The following is a 15000-nucleotide window of genomic DNA, read 5'->3' on the forward strand; positions in this document are numbered from 1 at the left end:
AGGCAACGTTCCATCCGGCCGCCGCATCGGCTAAATCTGCCGCATGCGGCAAAAACCGGACGGGACGCAAGCCCATGCCGCACAATATGGCACCAATTAAGTCTATGCAAAAAAAAAAACGCAGTGCATTGCTGGAACTTTACTTGCACAGATTTCTGAAATAAAACATCCAATCTCTGAACAAAAGCTATGCTTCCATTCAGCATCCTAGAGCCAGTATAGCACTGGCTTTACTTTATATATGAAAATCCTACTGGTTGGTTCCCTCTAAAGACACATACATGTCATGGTGGTGGAAAGGGGCCCTCCAAGACATACAGTCTTAAAACAGCAAATAGAGAGATTGCAATGATCTGGGCAAGCACTGAAGATCTAACTATTATATCCAATAATTATGAGCCTAGCTAAAATATGTACACAGTCACTACTACAACAGCGGCAGACAATCCATTAGATGACGTTCCATCAGTAATTTACATCAGCAAACAATGAACAGTCACCCGACACATAACACTCCGGACATTTCCTCATTAAATTGTTTCACAATGTTCCTTGGAAATAGGAACACAACTCGGGCAATCTTTCATGGGCACTCACTATTTTCAAATTGTAATCTAAATTGGAAATGTTTTATTTACAATTCAGGGGACTTAAAGGAGATCGGCCACTTTATCTGTTAGTACAAGCTTTCCTCACACACTGACCAGCACTTCTGTTCATACAATGTCTGCTGGTGGGGATGTGACCAGATCTGTCCAACCACTGTCTACTGATGGAGGAGCATGTCACCAAACCAGTCCATACAATGTCTGCTGGTGGAGATGTGACCAGATCTGTCCAACCAATGTCTACTGATGGAGGAGCATGTCACCAAACCAGTCCATACAATGTCTGCTGGTGGAGATGTGACCAGATCTGTCCAACCAATCTCTACTGATGGAGGAGCATGTCACCAAACCAGTCCATACAATGTCTGCTGGTGGAGATGTGACCAGATCTGTCCAACCAATGTCTACTGATGGAGGAGCATGTCACCAAACCAGTCCATACAATGTCTGCTGGTGGAGATGTGACCAGATCTGTCCAACCAATCTCTACTGATGGAGGAGCATGTCACCAAACCAGTCCATACAATGTCTGATGGTGGAGATGTGACCAGATCTGTCCAACCAGTGTCTACTGATGGAGGAGCATGTCACCAAACCATTCCATACAATGTCTGCTGGTGGAGGCGATATGACCCCACCTGTCCATCAGCTCCTCCAATAGATAAGCAGCTTTCTCCATGTGAAGTGTTTTATCATTGGAGGAGCTGATGGATAGGTCTGATCACATGACCCTTCATCAGCATCTGGTGTATGGACAGAAGTGCTGGTCAGTGTGTGAGAAAATCTGTAGTAACAAGATAAAGTGGCCGCCCTCTATAAAGCACCACTGCAGCATTTTTTATTTCCCCGCTGGAGTGGTGCTGTAAATCTAAGACTCCTGACCCCGAACTTATACTCGCCCTCTAGCGGCTTCCCCTGCTATTGTTGCCACTCTGGTCAGCCTTCTGTGATTTGTGACCTGCCAGCAGCTGCAGTGTCTCATGAAGCGCTAGAGGTCCCAAATCAATGTATCTCTATGACAGCCTTGTTTTGCCTCTTATAGACTTGAATTGAGCGTATGTGATGTAACCTCTGACTTCTGGCCAGTCAGAAGTTATGGGTAACAGATGGAGCCACAGGATCGGAGCACCACTGAAATAGTATGAAAACACCAGAGGGTGAATATATGACAGTGGACTTGCATTGAAAGCACCACTCTAGTGCTAAAAAACAAAAAGAAAATCTGGAGTAGTGCTATAATGGTTTCAGAATATACTATCCCATATAAGCGTGAGGAAGAAAAATGTGTGCAATGATTAAGGCTATGTGCGCACGTAGCGTTTGTCCCTGCAGAAATTTCTGCAGCGATTTGAACAGCACATGTGCGCTTCAAATAGCTGAAGAAAGAGTCCGTAATGAAAAAAAAAAAAAAGCCGATTCCATGCGCTCTGCATGCAGCCCCTCCCATAGACAGAGCAGGAGCTGCATGCAGAGCGCAGGAAAGAAGTGACATGTCACTTCTTAGAATGCACGCTTCGGGCAGCAGCCGAAGCGCTGCGCTCCAATACGCCACGTGTGCACGTCTCCTGCATAATCTTCATAGATTGTGCTGGGGACGCAGGACGCATGCAGTTACGCTGTGGTACAGATCGCAGCATAACTGCATGCAAATACGCAACGTGCGCACATAGCCTAAGAGTTACATTTGTGCCTACACATACATACATATACACACACACACTTGTGGAAAACTAATCTAAAGGTCTGACAAAGTACAGCCAGGCACTGTGTAGGGTATTCTAGCAAAATGAGGAGAAGAAATACAAGCAACCCCCTCCCAAAAGAAGAAAAAAAAATGTTTCACCCATTCCCAACATATGATGCACTGCTATGTCACATGTCAGGTCCCGTGGTAGTCTGCTGGAGAACACCCCCCGCCCTTCCTTAATAAACTTCTTGGATGTGGTTTTGAGCAGAGTGAGGGGTGCAGATTTTAGAATGGGGTAACTTTTGAGTATTTTGTCACCTGGGCCTCTCAAAGTCACTTCTAATGTGATGTGCTCCCTAAATAATGGTTTTGTAAATATTGTTGGAAAAATGAGAAAATTGCTGATACCGTGTTTTGCCAAAAATATGACCTCCCCCAAAAATAAGCCCTAGCAGGGATTTTCAGCATTTTCGGAGAAAGGCTTAAATATAAGCCCTCCCCCGAAAATAAGCCCTAGTCCCGGATCAATAATGAAGTGTCCGTGCAGCTAAAAAAGTTGCAGATACTGCAGGACACTTCATTAAACACAGCAGCACCCGGCAATCACACTCACCAGACGCCGAACAGCAGGACCTGCAGTGATCACGCACCCGTACACATCAGCACACACACACACACACACACACACACACACACACAATCAGATCACACACACAAACATCGTATCGCACACAGTCAGATCGCACCCATAATCAGATCGCACACATCAAATCACACATGCAAATGTGGCGCCCCTGACCTGGTCAGGCACCACTGAGTACTGCACCCATGCTGGGGACAGTACAAACAGGTAATCCAGAAGGCTGACCGAGGTGTGACTACACAGGCGCATAGTGATCAGGTCTCACACATGTACCTTTGAGAGGACCCCTGGGGATCCCAGGAGGGGGAAAAGCCTTCACCTCCACTGGAATAGTGGAGGGGGCCAAAAGCCTCCATCTCCACTCAAGGGGTGTGATAAGAGAGCCTGGTTGCTAGGTGGCGTAGGCAAGAACAGGAGAGGAGGAGCAGTGAGCCGGTTCAGTGCAGAGTCCAGGGAGCTCAGAGAGGAGCAGACCCCTGGGGCTGTTGCAGTCTGACAGCGTCCGCGCAGTGGCTACCGACGGGGGAGAACGGTCACCTAGGAGTGCTACCCGAAACCCATCTTCAGCTAAAGAGAGAGCACGGAGTGGGAAGTAAGGAGACTGCTAGGGAGAACCAGGCCCAAACGGGAGGCAGATCCCGGAGCGGGGATAGATCTACCTTTCCTTGCTAAACCTGCCGGTGTGGGGCCCTCAAAGCCCACACCACAACACCTAAAAGCCGCAGCCACGTAGCCACAGTTAGGGCCCATAGCTCACAGGAGGCAAGCAGCTGGAGTGATCTGGTCCAGGCGACAAGCAAACGGCAACTGAAGGGGAGAGAGGCTTCAGCAACTTCCCTGGGTGACCCCCATAGGGACTAAAAGTCGGGGTTACCCCAAACCACTAAGGGCTAAGGAAGGCGAGTCGGTAGTCACCATCATAAGTCAGCCTGAAGGATACCTGGTTCCAGCTTGGTTCATCCCAGCTACGCCCGGGTTACTCACCCTGCCATCTGAAGTGAGTAAAACCCCTGAAAGACATTCTGCTTGTGTGGAGTTATTCTGCGCCTTGTGGTTCTACACACCTACACCGGGCCCTGGGGCTTGCCTCACTCTCAGGAGGCTATCCCAACTGACTGCACACACCATCAGCCCCAGGCGACCCTCAACCTGCAGTGGCGGTCCCCACTGACCGCAATACTGAGAGTGGCGTCACGACGAATAGAGGATTTCCTACCGGTGACAAGATCCAGACTGACAGCGGAGTCCCTGAAGGTAATGCACCGACACAGCGTCCCCGGGGCTCGACATCTGGCGTCACGAACAGGATAAGGACTAGACCTGTCCAGACAGGTGACCATGTGCCTGGGCGGTCCGCTTGAAAAATTGGAAGCGCCGCCATATTGCCACCATGAAAAGCGCGCTGAAAAACAACAGCAGCCCGCGCTGGGAGAAGTTACCGCCCACGAAGAGGTGTGGCTACCCAGAGATCCCCTGCAGAGTTCTGACCTTGCTTGTGAAGAGAGCGGAAGCGTCCAGAGACGGCGGAACGGAAAAGAAGCCAGCAGCTTGTTGTTAGAGAAAATGGCGTCTGAATGCAGAGACCCAGAGCCAGGCTCCGCTGCCTGGTGGTGTCGGGAGCTTGCCGAGTTCTGCGATCAACTGGAGGCCAGGGTCGGAAGGCAGATCAGAGAGGGACGTGCGGAGTTCCTGGGAATGACCGCGGCGGTTCAGGCCTATGAAGAGAGAGCCGCGCGCCGAGTGCCAGACCGGGCGGTGACGACTCAGACCCCGATGCTGCCACCGATGGGTGAGTCCAGTGATGCCCCTGCCAGCGCGAGTGCCCCGACCCCTGCTGCCACGTCCGCGGTCCCTGAAGAGGCGTCCGGCGCGGCGACGCTGAAGCAGGCCGCAGCCACGCCAGGTGCAGCCCGCCAAGCTCAGGCCGCCGCAGCGATACCCTGCTCGGCCCACCAAGACCCGGTCCCTGCAGCAACGCCCAGTCCGGCCCGCAAAGAACCGGCTGCCACCGCGACCCTCATCCGCGCCGCAGGTGTGACGCTGACCCAGGCCGCCGCCATGCTAGGCCCGGCCCGCCAAGACCCTACCGCAGCAGCAACGCTCGTCCGCGCCGCCAGTAAGGTGCTGAACCAGGCCGCAGCCACGCCAGGTGCGGCCCGCCAAGCCCAGATCGCTGCAGCGACGCTCAGCCCAGCCTGCAAAGACCCCCTCGCAGCTGCGACGCCGATCCAGGCCGCGACAGCGACGCCGAACCAAGCCGCCGCCATGTCAGGCGTGGCCCGCCAAGACCAGGCCGCCGCCATGTCAGGCGCGGCCCGCCAAGACAAGATTGTATCACCATTTACCCCGGCCTGCCAGGCCAGAGCAGACACTGCTCCCCAGATCAAGGAGGTCCCTGCTAGGAAGCCCACGCTGGGGGAGGACCCCGAATACTGGAAGCTGAAGGCTGACCTAGAGGCTCAATTCCCACAAGAGTTGGTGGACCAGTATTTGCTTCCTCCGCACACCCCCAAGAGGATTCCGGCAACCCCTGCAGCAACCACGCCAAAGAGTCCCCCGCCTGGGCCTGCTGATGAAAGTCCATCCCCAGCACTGCCACCAAAGGAGTGCTCAGAAGAACTAAGGGGGAGGGGAGGCCAGGAAGCTGAGGAGCTGACTCAGGAGCCACCAGCAGTGGATCCATGCCCAGAGCCGGAGATGTTGCCATATTCCCGCTGGGATGAGGAAGACCTAACACCGTCTGCTGAAGAAGATCTGCCCAAAAGCCTCACCTGGGAGCTTGTAAGCTGTACCTCGCAGAATCCAGTCCGCAAGACACGGCGCCGTAGCAGAACCCAGTCTTTCCCTGCACCGCAGTCTCCAGAGCAGAGAGATGAAATAACGGCCAGAGACCTAGAGGAGAAACGGTTCCTGAGAAGAGCCAAAGCCCAGGTCAGAGGACCCCTTTGTCGAGGAGTAGTAGAAGATTTCAGCCTAAAATCAGGATACGGCTTCATAGTAGCACCTGGTATGAAAGAAGGCATTTTTGTCAATAGAAGAGACGTTAGAGCTCATTTGCCCAGAGGACATCCTGGAAGAAACCTAAGAATGGGAGACACAGTGCAATTTACAATGCATCAAGGAGAAAGAGGCTGGTATGCACTCGATGTAACACCATGTCCTAAAGAAAAAGAAACAGACACAGAAGAAGAAAGAGGTCAAGAAAGCAACAGGTGCCGCAGCCCTACAGGCCCAAGCCCTGGTGAGGAGGAATCTGCATAAAGTAAAGTACACCAAGTTACTGTTTAACCAGTTTGAAGTTTTGCAAAGTTTTCAAGTTTAAGAGATGTGCCCACATAAACTAATGTGAGAAATGAACCTTAAGGCTATGAACTGGCTATAGCCACAAACTCTCGCAGTGTAAATAGTTACACCAGAGGCACCACCACCAGAGCCAGCCTGTTTAGGGGCTTGGCTCGTCTGCAACCAGGGAGCACGTCCGTATATAGGGCCTTGGCTCACCTGCAACCAGAGAGCATGCCTGTTTATGGGGCCTGGCTCTCCACCACAAAGAGGGTACCTGGTCAGCACCAACTGTGGAGGCCGCCTCTACATCCTGCCAGAAGAGGCTGAAGGCGCGGATCCACCAGGCCAGGTATACCCTGAAGACCACTAGACCACAAAAGCCGCCTCTACATCCTGCCAGAAGTGGCTTAAGGCGCGGCCAACGGGAGAGGCAGATTGGAGGAAAGGTCTGGGGAAGTGGATGGCCCAGACCTGGTTACCAAAAGAAACCGGTGACCTGCCTCCTGAAAGGGTTTTGGGTGGGTTAACGGACTTGTGGGTGGAGGGTGGTGATGTATGGTACCTGGTGGTTTTAAAAGTTTTACCATGTTTTAATGTTTTATGCATTTTAAAATGTTGTCTTGCAGCCCGAGGACGTGCTGGTGATAACTAAGGGGGAATGTGGCGCCCCTGACCTGGTCAGGCACCACTGAGTACTGCACCCATGCTGGGGACAGTACAAACAGGTAATCCAGAAGGCTGACCGAGGTGTGACTACACAGGCGCATAGTGATCAGGTCTCACACATGTACCTTTGAGAGGACCCCTGGGGATCCCAGGAGGGGGAAAAGCCTTCACCTCCACTGGAATAGTGGAGGGGGCCAAAAGCCTCCATCTCCACTCAAGGGGTGTGGTAAGAGAGCCTGGTTGCTAGGTGGCGTAGGCAAGAACAGGAGAGGAGGAGCAGTGAGCCGGTTCAGTGCAGAGTCCAGGGAGCTCAGAGAGGAGCAGACCCCTGGGGCTGTTGCAGTCTGACAGCGTCCGCGCAGTGGCTACCGACGGGGGAGAACGGTCACCTAGGAGTGCTACCCGAAACCCATCTTCAGCTAAAGAGAGAGCACGGAGTGGGAAGTAAGGAGACTGCTAGGAAGTACCAGGCCCAAACGGGCGGCAGATCCCGGAGCGGGGATAGATCTACCTTTCCTTGCTAAACCTGCCGGTGTGGGGCCCTCAAAGCCCACACCACAACACCTAAAAGCCGCAGCCACGTAGCCACAGTTAGGGCCCATAGCTCACAGGAGGCAAGCAGCTGGAGTGATCTGGGCCAGGCGACAAGCAAACGGCAACTGAAGGGGAGAGAGGCTTCAGCAACTTCCCTGGGTGACCCCCATAGGGACTAAAAGTCGGGGTTACCCCAAACCACTAAGGGCTAAGGAAGGCGAGTCGGTAGTCACCATCATAAGTCAGCCTGAAGGATACCTGGTTCCAGCTTGGTTCATCCCAGCTACGCCCGGGTTACTCACCCTGCCATCTGAAGTGAGTAAAACCCCTGAAAGACATTCTGCTTGTGTGGAGTTATTCTGCGCCTTGTGGTTCTACACACCTACACCGGGCCCTGGGGCTTGCCTCACTCTCAGGAGGCTATCCCAACTGACTGCACACACCATCAGCCCCAGGCGACCCTCAACCTGCAGTGGCGGTCCCCACTGACCGCAATACTGAGAGTGGCGTCACGACGAATAGAGGATTTCCTACCGGTGACAAGATCCAGACTGACAGCGGAGTCCCTGAAGGTAATGCACCGACACAGCGTCCCCGGGGCTCGACACAAACATCGTATCGCACACACATCGGATCGCATACACACTCACCTCATCCGGTGACACCGATCTCTTCTTGCCGGGAGAATCCTGAGAGGCAGTGCGGTGCAGCGCGATGAACAGGACCTGCGGCCGGACACGTGACTTGCCACATTCCCTGCTGCCGTAAGTGCTGTGCGTGTGTGCCTGTGTTCGCCTGCGTGCGCCTGCGTTCGGCTGCGTGCGCCTGCGTTCGGCTGCGTGCGCCTGCGATCGGCTGTGTGTGCCTGAGATCTGCTGTGTGTGATCTGGTGTGTGTGTGTGTGTGTGTGTGTGTGATCTGCTGTGTGTGTGTGATCTGCTGTGTGTGTGTGATCTGCTGTGTGTGTCTGGGATCTTCTGTGTGTGTCAGCGTGTCAGCTAGCAGCAGGGTAGGATGGCGTGCAGCACCAACCAGAGATCACAGGAGGACCTGGGAACCACGCAGACGTCCTGGTCTGGTGAGTATGAGTCTCCTGGGAAGTGGGGGGGGGGGGTCTGCTTTTTTGGGGGGTAAACTTACCTCCAACCGTGTTTCTCCAAGAATAAGACCTCCTCCAAAAATAAGCCCTAGTGCTTTTTTGGGGGGCAAAAGAAATATAAGACAGTGTCTTATTTTTGGAAAAGCACGGTAAGCTGTAAACCCTTGTAACTTCCGAACAAAAAAAATTATGTTTCAAAAATTGATGTAAAAGTAGTCATGTGGGAAATGTTATTTATCCATTATCTGTGACATACCTCTCTCTGGTTTAAGGGCACCAAAATTCAAAGTTTAAAAATTGTGACATTTTCACAAACACAACAAATTATCATCCTAAATTTACCACTATCATGAAGTACAATAGGTCAATGAAAAAAATGTCAGAATCTCTGGGATCCATTGAAGCGTTCCAGAGTCATAATCTCAAACTGACCCTGGTCAGAACTGAAAAACTTGGCCTGGTCGTGAAGGTGAAAACAGACTGGGGGTGAAGAGCCTGAATGTGGGTCTCTTGTGCTGTATGTGGATGTTATATACTGAACCCTATTCCCATGTATACTGATTGAATTACTGAATCCACCAAAAATTCATCCTTTTTATACTATCGCCAGTCTGGATTAGTGATCTGTTCCTGTCTTTCAGCCATAGTAATTATGACAAGACTTAAAGGGAACCTGTCAGCAGGTTATTCCCTTATAATCTGAGGCCGCCACCACCAGTAATCCCTTATAGACAGTATTCCAGAATACTGTATATGAGAGCCCAGGCTGCTCTGTATAACGTAAAAAACACCTTTATTATACTCACCTAAGGGGTGGTTGCGCTCCGATGGATGTTGGTGCTCTCGGTCAGGCGCCTCCTCTATCTTGTGCGATAGTCATCCTCCTTCCCAGCCCTTTGTGCATGACAAGTCCTGCATCATCCACACAAAGGCCGCCATTGTACTCCTGCGCACTGTGACATGCCCAGCTGAGGACAGATGAAAGTACTGTAGTGCACATGCTGGTGGTCTTTGAACCTTTCTTGAGCCCCATTACAGTACTTTGCAGGGCAGATCAAAGTGCAGCTTGGGCTCTTATATACAGTGTTCAGGCATGCTGTATATAAGGGCTCACTGGTGGTGGCTGCAGCTCATAAGGGAAAATAATGGCGACAGGTTCCTTTTAATTATGTAAGCCGCATAGAGCCTTGTTTATCCCAGGTGGACCTGGAAGAACCGTAATGGGGATGTCCTCTACATTGATACTACTCATCTAACCTTAGGATACTTTAACGAGTAGTGGTGTCAGCCAGATGTAAATAGTGTTTGGAGTGGAACAGCATGGCCCATACACTATGTAGTGGCTGCAGACCTGACCTCTGATCAGTGAGGTGTCGCAGAACCAATGATCTGAAATTGAAGACCTGTCCTATGGGTAGTCAACCTTATCAAAGTAGAGGGACAATCCCTTCACAGAAGTTGGCAACCCATTACTAATATTGACCAAGGTGAGTTAGAGTTTTGAATCCAACACCCCACAAGGTTTTTGGTTTTTTTTTATAATTATATTGCAGATGGGATATTTTGCGTTTTTTACACCGTCTTAAAGTTACAATTTGCAAGTCAAAAAAAAAATAAAAATTACCCTACGAAAAGACACAATATAAAACGTATCTCCTCTTCTGCGGATAGCTTCCAAAAACTCCTGATAGCTTCTTGGTGAGGAATAATATATCTGTAACTCGTTCACTGGGTTCCTAGGAAAGAAAAGAATGAAGTGAGTAAATATTTGTGAAGCACATTACCCCCCAGGAAGCTAAAGAAATCTTGGCAGAGATCCAATCATTCCAGCCAATTTACACTGTCACGGACTGCGACTATGGCTCACACACAATATGCTCAGCACTCGCCGAGGAACGGCTGTGGGAATTTCCTAAATTTATGGGATAGACAGATCCATATCATGTGGAGCTGTTCTCTCATGACATAAAGGTTCAGTCAAAGTGTCACTGCTTACTGACAGAGCTCTGTGGTATTAGAGGCAAAGGCAGAATGGGGCTGAAGACTGCTTGTTATGTACCCAGGGTCATCCTTTGTAGTGTTAATAAAAACAAGGAAAGTGAATGTCACATTTATTGTGGTCACCAGAATAGCCTTCATATTCAGTTATCAAGTAAATGCATGATGGAAAGTAATGTACATGTACAATGGTAGCAATCCTCCGAAAATAACAGCTCACTATGGGGCACTCCTGCACCGTTCACTAGCACCAGCTTGTGACGTGCGTGAGAATCCATGGGGAAACCAGTTGTACATGTTGGTGCAAATTTGTTTTTGGCCAAATTTAAAAAATTAAAAATGATTAAAGCACCAACTGCAGGCTAAATTATCCCCCAAATCTACACCAGCTCATAGCTCTGAAAAATTAAGTAGAAGTCTTGGTACGTTTTACATTTGGCTAGTAAATTTGTATGGCAGTAATACAACAATACCTCTATACACACACAGTATATGCAATATACAATCTCCGTGCTGACACCCAGTGTTAGGTAGGTGCTTCATTGTCTCTATGCAGTATGGCAAGGTGTCACTGGGTGTACTAGGAGGAGTGGGATGTAGAAGAGAGAAGCCTGGGCAGCAAACTGGGCATGCTAGGGCGCCATTATTTATATGTATGCGATATGTACTTACAGGTGGAATATTACACCCACCCATGAACATTGTGGGGCTACTTAGTATTTGGCAGGTTCATTAGAAGCATCTCTTAGCCTAAATCCACAACCAATAACCAATGCCCTCTTTGTGAGACTGACTTACTTTAGGCTGGTCTCTGTGTATTGCATTGTTACGAGCTGTGTACCATCTTTTCCACTGGATTTCTGTCATATAAAGTATACATAAAAAAAAAGAATTGATACAGGAAAAGTGTTGGCAGATAAAGGTCAGTGGTAATTGTTGATATGCATGGTGTCTACAGATGGCAAATGTGCATACTATAATGTTTGGTACATCCAATTCATTTGGTTTAGAGCCTTTTTTCTACATTTAAAAAAGGGGACCTGTCACCAGGTTTTTGCTACTTCATCTGAGAGTAGCATAATGTAAGCAGAGAGATTCTGAAACTAACCATGTTTAACTTCGATCACTGGGTGCAGCAGGTCTAACATTATCAAAGAACTGAGTGTAGCAGAGCTGATAGAGATTGTGCATTGACTGTAAAGTGTCAGCACATTACCAATCTAATGTTATTCACAGGGTAATAAGCCCTTTAGTTTAGATAAACAATAGCTTCCGCACACAGATAAGAAGCACAGTTGTTTTGTTAACCCTTGCAGCATGCTGTCCAGCTTAAGCTACCGTCACACATTACCAGATCGCTAGCGAGATCGCAGCTGAGTCACGGTTTCTGTGACGCAGTAGCGATCCCGTTAGCGATCTTGTTATGTGTGACACCTACCAGCGATCAGGCCCCTGCTGTGTGATCTCTAGTCGTTGCAGAATAGTCCAGGCCATTTTCTTCAAAGGCGATGTCCTGCTGGGCAGGACACATCGCTGTGTTTGACCCTGTGTGACAGGGTCACAGTGACTGCTGAGATCGTTATACAGGTCGCTACTGCGACCTGTATTGTTCCTCCATCGCTGGTAAGACCTGACTGTGTGACATCTCACCTGCGACCTCCTAGCGACTTACCTGCGATCCCTATCAGGTCGCATTGTTTTCGGGATCGCTGGTAAGTCGTTGTGTGTGACTGGGCCTTTACACTGAAATCTTGCTGACAGATTCCCGTTAAAAGGACCAGATTTTTTGTTTTTCTGCTTTCATTTTTTTCCTCTCCTTCCTCCAAGAGCTATAACTTTTAGATATTTCTACCGACATAGCAACATGAGGGCTTTTTTTTTGTAGGACAAATTGTACTTTTGAAAGGCTGCATTCTTATAACCATATAAAAGTAATCGAAAATAGGGAAAAAATTCCAAGTGAGGTAAAATTGCAAAAAAAAAAACAAAATGCAATTTTGCATTGGTTTTCAGGATTATATTTTCATGGCATTTATTGTGTTGTAAAATGACTGTTAAAAATGATTCTCCAGGTCACAGCGATTACAGCGATACCAAACTTGCATTTTACTGTTGATTTTACGGTTGATTGATCTGTGTGAGGGCTTGTTTTATTTGTAGGGCGACCTGATATTATTGAAACTATTTTGGGATACACACATTTAAGTGATTTTGTGATTTTTAGGCGTTGTGGAGATCAAAAACACTTAAAAAACCAAAACAAAAAAACCCCACTCTTCTAGCATTTCAATTTTTTTATTTCTGTTTACAGCATTTACTGATCAGGTTAGATAATTTTATATTTTGATAGATCTGACTATTGTGAACGCAGTGATATCACAATTTTTTTTAAACACACATAGAATAGATCTTTATTTTACATGAGGGATTATTTTGATTGTTATTCACTTTTTTCCCCTCCACTTTTTACTGTATTTGTTAGTCCATTTAGGGGACCTGAACCTGCAATCATCAGAAACCATTGTTCACTGTAGTACAGTTATGACAGGAGTGGTGGTCTGCAACAGACCCCCAGCCGCCATGGCAATCTATCAGCACACTGAGATCACGTTATGGGGTTCCAATGAGCAGTTATAACAGCACATTCCCGTAATGGGCACTGTGAATGCTGCCATACGAGAATGACAGCGGCATTTAATAGTTGTCAGAGGCAGATGCTGGCTGCATGACACAGCCATCATCTGCCGAGAGTGAAGTGGGCAAGCGTCTTTCATGTACGGTATTTGTTATTAAAGGGTTAAAGATAAAAGCTAAGAAATATGACCTCACCTGCGCCGGCCTTGCTCTCTGGGTGCTAGGTATTCGTCTGGACTTTGTCTGTTCAACCTCATGTCTATGAACCCAGCCACGAAGCTCTTGGTTTATCCTAATTAAAAAAAAAAAACACCATGTTAAGGTTACCCAATTTTCTTTTATGTATGTAATTTTGCTAATTCCAAGTTCCAAACACAGAGAACATAAAAAGCCTCTCAGAAGACAGAAGATGTATGGAACCAATCAGACACAGTTTATGCCGCCTGATTTAGCAGTCTGCCACCGATTGCCTGTTGGGTTGTAATTTCACCTTTTTCCAGACCTGGCTGTGCTCCAAATGACTCAACTCCAATGCAATCGGCCATATACATTTCTCTAAAGAAAGGCTCCAGAAGATGAGGATACAAGCTGATGTATACACAATTATTTGCCTTTGTACGATTGCTGGAATTACTTACATCATAGATTCTATTACTATGGGGAGATCATTTTCAGAATTTAAAACAAATCCTATATACCCAGGTATAAAAAAAGAATTCTGGTCTGTGTGCAATGAAACCCAATACACAGTGCGGAAGAATCTAATATGGGTTATCAATCTTTGCCAAAAAACACTGTCATTTACAAATTAGCTGCAGGAAAATCTCTGCTGTCATCATGGAACTAATAGGTGACAGTCTTGTATGGTCAGACGTAGGAACGAATGTATGTGATGGAAAACTTTAGCAATCCCCCTCCCCTCTGATAAGCCTATCACAGCTTAGGAAGAGAGCCATGAATAAGGCGGCCAAATTCAGACTGCAGGGGAGGAAAGATGTCTCAACTTTGTCTACACAAATATGACAGATCTTGCTAAGATGAACACTCCATAAATCACAAGGATGATCCAAGAAAAGTCCCACAAGTTTCCAGTCACAGAGGGAAAGAACTTGGAAAATCATGTTTTTAACTCCAGCCCCGTCATGTCTAACAAGGTTCACCCAGTTATAAGATGTGAAGTCATAATGCTGTGTGAACACAGACCAAGAACAGTAGTCAGACAGTGCTATGGAAAAATAGCCCTCCCACTATAGCCGCACTATCACAGGGTGGATTTACAACAGCCACAGGTAGCATATAAAGGCAGTCTATAAGTATTGTGGACAACAGTGGCAGACATATCGCTGGTGCAGCTGCACCAGGGCCCGGAGGTTCAAGGGGCCCTTGCTGGCCAGTTAGTAATGAGGGTAATCTGATCTGTTCTCCAGAGCTTGAGGCTCCGGGAGGCCCCCGGCTAAATTGCCCTTATCGCAGAACTCAGTATTTTGTCCTCTGCTCCCTGCCCGGCACTTTCTCTGTGACATAGGCGCACGCACACCTTGATGACGTCAGTACGGCACACGCGCCTATGTCATTTGAAAAATTCCCGTCAGGAGAAGATGTGGTACAGCAGGGGCCCGAGAGGAGAGGGGACTTTTTTTCTTTTTTTTTTTTTAAGAGACCGAGGAGGGGACAATAAGGAGGGGGAGGATCGGGATCAGAAGAGGGTGGAAGAGGAGCTTCAGAGCCTTATGATGAGGGGGGAAGTGAGAGGTTGGAGGAGGGAGAAGGACAGTATATGTTAATTTCAAGGCATCCTGTCAGGTCCCCCTTTGCCCTCCAGCAGCATTCAGATCTGTATGTCAGA

At 48.5% G+C, this 15000-nt stretch overlaps 1 protein-coding gene across 2 annotated transcripts in view; it reads right to left on the minus strand.

Annotated features, from left to right (window-relative positions):
* The window catches only part of ATF6 (activating transcription factor 6), a 196673-nt gene that overhangs the window by 42218 nt on the left and 139455 nt on the right, over positions 1-15000 (minus strand). For both annotated transcript variants that reach the window (XM_075321985.1, XM_075321984.1), the window contains exons 12-14: positions 13350-13446; positions 11319-11380; positions 10147-10258 (exon numbers count right to left, since the gene is read on the minus strand). In XM_075321985.1, coding sequence (XP_075178100.1) covers positions 10147-10258; positions 11319-11380; positions 13350-13446 — 271 coding nt within the window. The remainder of the gene's footprint in view (positions 1-10146; positions 10259-11318; positions 11381-13349; positions 13447-15000) is intronic.

This window comes from Anomaloglossus baeobatrachus, chromosome 8 (genome assembly GCF_048569485.1).
Source record: "Anomaloglossus baeobatrachus isolate aAnoBae1 chromosome 8, aAnoBae1.hap1, whole genome shotgun sequence".
NCBI lineage: Eukaryota > Metazoa > Chordata > Amphibia > Anura > Aromobatidae > Anomaloglossus > Anomaloglossus baeobatrachus.